At 42.9% G+C, this 5,898-nt stretch overlaps 1 protein-coding gene across 1 annotated transcript in view; it reads left to right on the forward strand.

The window, feature by feature from the left end:
• aspscr1 (ASPSCR1 tether for SLC2A4, UBX domain containing) overlaps positions 1–5,898 on the forward strand; it is a gene marked incomplete in the record, with an annotated part of 14,620 nt that overhangs the window by 5,715 nt on the left and 3,007 nt on the right. The window contains 7 exon segments of the mRNA XM_035660648.1: positions 9–82; positions 209–776; positions 1,419–1,478; positions 1,871–2,010; positions 2,848–2,929; positions 3,035–3,101; positions 3,411–3,473. Coding sequence (XP_035516541.1) covers positions 9–82; positions 209–776; positions 1,419–1,478; positions 1,871–2,010; positions 2,848–2,929; positions 3,035–3,101; positions 3,411–3,473 — 1,054 coding nt within the window.

Consider the following 5,898-nt stretch of genomic DNA (forward strand, 5'->3'; position numbering starts at 1 on the left):
GCATGTAGGTGAGTGGGGAAGAAGCGCTCAAGAAGGCCACTCTGAAGTCTCTGGGTCTTACAGGAGGAAGTGCCATTGTCAGGTAGGTTTCCTGTGTTGAAGCAGATTTAAATAACGTGTAAAAACAATATGAACAAACAGAAAAACACAATGTAGACTTGAGAGTTCATGCTTTATGATAAAGCTGTTATTTCCATTTCGGTTTAAGGTTTTTACTCAAAAACAAACAGGGAGAGGAAGATGGTGGGGAAGTCACTGAAACAGCTGCTGTGCCAACCGTACCTGTTGCCAAGGAAATCACACCTAGCCCCCCATCTCAACCCGATCCTGCTCCGTCACGTCCGGAGACGTCAACAACGGAGGTGACAATAAAAAAATCAAGCCCCCATAGGCCAATGGAAACCCCCGCTGCGCCTCCTCCTGCCTCTGCCGCAAGCACACTTCCTGTTCAACAGGAAGAGGTTCCAAACTCCGAGGATGCAGTTCGGCCGAAGTCTTCTCCCGTGGAGAGAGGACTGCCAGAGGAGGATGGTGAGAAACCAGGGCCATCAGGACTGAATTCTCACCCATCTTCTTCCTCCTCCTCTTCCGCCGCTCCCTCGGTTCCCTTCATTCCTTTCTCTGGAGGCGGTCAGCGCCTCGGGGGACCTGGCGGAGGTGCAGTGTTACGGTCACTATCTTCATCCTCATCATCCTCTGCTCTGTCAACTGTTACTGCTGCAGTAGAATCACCCAAAGCTAAGAAAGCCAAATCCAGCCACGGTTCTGCTACCAAGGTGAGAAGTGAAAATGGAGAAAGTGCTGATATTGAATCTTGGTCAAGAGTAACTTTTAACCTCAGATTCATTTTGGCCTTTATTTGAGAATAATAATCAGCCATCAGCCTACCAGGACACCCATATTGTGCTTCCTTACTTAGGTTAACTATGCTACATTCACACTGCAAGCCATAACACTCCTCTGATTTAGTGCTCAGTTTTTTCTTTTGTTTGGCTGTTCACATTATTATTTAAACAGACCCATATCAGATTCCAGTGTGAACAGGTCAGGGCCCTGAAGTGACCCGTGTGACAAATGTCAGTCTAGAGTGACATAAAAGTCACATGAATTCTGATTTGACTGTTCACACTGAGGTCACACTGCAAAGAAATCTGACCTGTATCTGATTTGGACCACATATGAAAGTGGTCCAAATTAGAATTGAAAAGTATCATGTAAAAAAACAGATATGAGTTATATATTAATGTATGTCAGCTTTAGGAAATTGTATCAAGTCGTTTTTGCTTATCCTATTGCAGATATTTTTATGGATTACAAAAGATTGTGCTGAGACTAAAAGTTCATCCTAACTTTAGCTGTCAACAGTTTCTCAACAAGTAACTTAATATAAATTGTAGCACTTTCTGTTCCTTCCACAGCGTCAAACCACTGCCAACCAGCCAGACGAGGACATGGACAAGGGGGAGGAGTTCTTGGAGGTAAACCCTTTTGTTTGTGACCTTTAAACCTGTTACCAGTTTAGTTCAGTTTGCCTTAGACACAATATGATTCTGCAACTCATTAATTTAAGGGTTTGATTCCCTGACGGGTTACTAAATACTAAACATAACAATACTATTACTAAATAGAATTGGGATGTTTCAGTTTGCATTATGTAGTTTAATAACTTTGTTTCAGCTAGAATTCAAATCAGGTGTCTGGCCACAATCTGTTTTTATTGTTCTTTTAGTAGAGTTACTGTTTCTTGGTTATATCAATAAATTTCATCAATAAATTCTTTACGTCTCTGCCTACCTCTTCAGGGTTTATACACCTCACAGTTAGAAAACATGTCTCCATCCTTTCACTCTTTCACTCACTCTCTTTACAGCCAGTAGAGAGGGAGCCTCTCATCTACCACCTGGACTTGATGTCCCGTCACTCTGAGGACCACGGGAATCTGCCCGATGAGTTCTTTGAAGTGACGGTGGATGATGTGCGCAAGCGCTTCGCCCAGCTGAAGAGCGAGAGGTGGGAGAAGGAAGTGATTGGAAGCGGTTGAGTGACTTGGGGTCAGAGAACTGTGTGTGATATTTAGTATAAATACCTCATTGCTGCAGAAACACGTCTGGATCAGATGTGTTCCTGCACTGTTTGTAACAGATAATTAGTCAGTTTGGCATTTGGTCCTGCGGTGTTCTGTCGATGTATAACCCTTAATTGCAGAATACCATAGCAATGATGAGAGGCCATAGGCAGGGAGAAGGCCGGGCATCACTGCGTGTGTTTTGAAGTTTTTATTTTATTTATTATGAGTTTGAAGTCTTCCTTTATTTATGAGCGCTTCTTTACAGATGCGGACAAGTTTACTCTGAGCTTTCTGGATGTGGCCGCAGCAGACCACAGCTGCTGAGACATTGTGTGTGTTTGTAAACATGTTCTCATTTAAAAGACACCACGCACACTACAAAAGCTTCTAAATATGGCATACAGGGAGCAATTAGTACGCCTGTTCTGTGTAGACGTTTATCTTCCAGCCATCGGCCAAACGCTGTCAGGTTGAGACCTCACCGCGTACATCCTTTAATCTCCGTCTACATTGACTTAACTGGCTGCCTCATGGCTACGCTACTACCGTGTCAATGACTGCAATTACCAAGGGTGGAATTAAGCCGACCACAGCAATTCGTCTCGTGCCTCTGACAGGCACACACGCATACACGGCCACACACGAGTCGAGTAGGGTAGAAGATGAAACATTTTCCGCTCAGCTTTCCCATTGTTGATTCCACAGTCTGCTTTTTTTTTTTACTGCACAGCTCGTTTCATTATAACAGCGTCTTGTCTCTTTCTCCCTCGTCCCTGCAGGAAGTTTTTGGAAGAGGCTCCGCTGATGACTAAATCTCTGAGAGAAACACAGATGAAGGAGAAGTTGGAAAAATATCCCAAAGTGAGCACGAGTGACGGACACATAATCACAATAATGTTTGTAAATGTGTGTTTTTCTGTGAAACATACAGACTTTGAATAACCCGCTGCCCCTTTGTGTCTCCAGGTGGTCCTGAGGGTCCAGTTTCCAGACAGACATGTTCTACAAGGCTTCTTCAGGCCTCTGGAGACAGGTCTGTTGTGTGTGTGTGCGTGCGCGCGCGCCGTGTGGAGTGTTCATTTCAGTTGGCTAGCCACAGGTATGGCTGCAATGTTAAAGCTACTTGCGGCTCCCTCACCACATTTATGACTGTAGCCACACCAGAGTGACAGAGAGACAGCAAGAATGAGACAGGTCTGTAATTCCAGGGATTAGATCCACCTCAGCCCCAACAGCAACACAACAACCAGCAGAACAACAAATCTGAGGGAAATTCCATCTGAAAAATGAATTATACTCCACACAGAAACTGATGCAGGTGTTGTGTTTGCTTTGTGTCCAGTTGGTGCTGTGAGGCATTTTGTGAGGAGTCACTTGGAGGATCCTCAGCTCAGTTTCTACCTGTGTAAGTGTCATTTCATTTCCCCCACTTATTAATCACCATGCATAACAATACACCCCTCCTGTAGATCCTTTTGTGAAGGTATGATTTTGCTATGAAACCATATTTATGTGCACTTGTGATCAAAAGTATGTATGAGACATTTTACATATTGCAAACTTTTCTATCTTAAATCTACTTTAGTATTGCTGTACTGGCATTTGTTACTTATCAGCCAACATATACACTAGTACCACTACATCTGCGAGGAGCTAATATTGGTCAATTTATCAATCTAGCTCTCTACTCATCAAATATAACTGCCGAGGTCTGGGAACACAGTGACGATTAAGTTCAACAGGACAAGAAACAGGAGTGATCAAACAATCATACAGGTTGTAAACAAGCCAAGATTATCTAAACCACTTTCTCTCTTTCACGTAAGTTTGGCTAACCTGAAGGTTTCTTTAAAGCCCGTCTGATTCTCAGACCGCTCAAGTTTATCTTCCCGCTGCATTCCCAAATCTCAGCTGCTGACTTATATAATATTATATAAAGTTATCATAATTTATATTGAAATAACTGAAAAACTATTATTATAAAATAAGAAATATCTTTTTATATTTCATTTTTAATGGTCATATTGTTTTGGAAAGACTTGCAGTTTGAGAAATAACTCATGTGCAAACATTGGTCTCATTATTCTGTCTGTTTGTTTAACTTAAATCAACTACAGTTTAACTTCCCACTATCAGTAATGACTTCAGTTAAGATTTTAGCGAGGACGGTTTGCCTTCTTTCTAATTTCTAGCCTTTTTGTTTTTGTTGAAAACCTCCTTTCAGTCATCACTCCCCCAAAAACCATTCTGGACGATCCCTCAGCTACACTGTTTCAGGTAAGCTCCCTCACACTGCTGTTTAAGTGTTTGGCAACACGTCTTTTTAACCACAATAATAAACAGAACAATTTGACTCAAACAAACCACATCACAGTCAAACTCCAGAAAACAACAACAACAACTACAAAACTCTGGCTTCCCATCTATGAAAATCACACACACACACGCACACACGCACACACAGACTGTAAAATGTATCTGCTGGTCCCTCTCTCCTCTTCAAAGCCCCACCACATTCCCGTTCTCCCCCTTTTCTCTCGCTCCTACACACTCTCACACTTGTTCCCCCCTCTCCACTGTCCTTGACCCCAGCTGGGCTTGATTTTTCCCAGACTGGCACATGGGGTTAATACAGGCCCTGCTTTGATCTTGACACACACACACACACACACACACAAACACAGAGCAATGGGCAGCCTTGATGCTTTGTTGCCTTCAGAGTTCAGAACTTTTCGAATAATGAAACAGTTTATAGTGAAGAGATACAAATGAAAAACAAAAAGTTGTCCTTTGGGATGGTTGATCAGTCTGTACCCAGACACCCTCATTGACATAAATTTTAAGATATATTATTTTGAAATAAATCGTTTACATTTTTGACACTTTGACACTGACTCCAAATGTAGATGAAAGAAGTCGGGGAATGAAGAGGAGGGAGAGAAAGTAGTTTGATATCCTTGTGATATCCTGTTGTGGTGATGAACAAGATTCAGCTCCTCAGAGGGACTGCTACAAAAGATAACAATCCTCAAAATACACACAAAGTGTGTGTGTGTGTGTGTTGTGTGTATGTGTTTGTGTGTGTGTGTTGTGTGTGTGCTGGTCCTTGTGTGCCATGATCTCCCGGACTCAAATCTGATGGTCTGATGCAAGTTGCCTCTGCTCTTTGTTTTTATCTTTTTTGTCCCTTCTCTGAACTCTCCCCTGCCTATTTATTCAACTACACGTCCCTCTCCCTCTCCGTAACCCAACTTAGCTTTCTCTCCTCTCTTTTCCTCTTCACCCCCCCCACATTCACTCCACCACCACCAACACTACTAGTCCCTCTCTTCAACCCTTCTTCTTGTGCCTCACGCCCCCTCCCCTCACTCCATTGTCTCTGTCCATTAGGGGACTTAAAAGGCATTAAAGGCACAAAAACCAAAATCTAATTTCCTCTGGTGTCATCTCTCTCTCTACACATCACACACAACACACACCACCACAACACACAACACTACTCACACCACACAACCACACAACTACAACTACACAACACACACACAGCATCATCCACACACTCACTGTCTGGTCCTGTTTTCCTCTGTCTATACATCAAATCTTTGACACAACACACAAGGAATCTTAATCTTTTTGTCATGTCACACTAGACACGAGTGCACAACAACATATGTTACTCTGTTCAGACACAACACACACACACACACACACAAACGACACACACACGGACACACACCACAGCACACACACTTTAGATTCACTTTGTTGTCGATCGTCAGGGAAAGAGAATGGTTCCAACCCAGAAAGCCCCTTTGATAACAGGCGTCGCT

This window comes from Morone saxatilis, unplaced genomic scaffold, assembly GCF_004916995.1.
Source record: "Morone saxatilis isolate NCDOM2014 unplaced genomic scaffold, NCSU_SB_2.0 Contig17, whole genome shotgun sequence".
NCBI classification, from domain to species: domain Eukaryota; kingdom Metazoa; phylum Chordata; class Actinopteri; family Moronidae; genus Morone; species Morone saxatilis.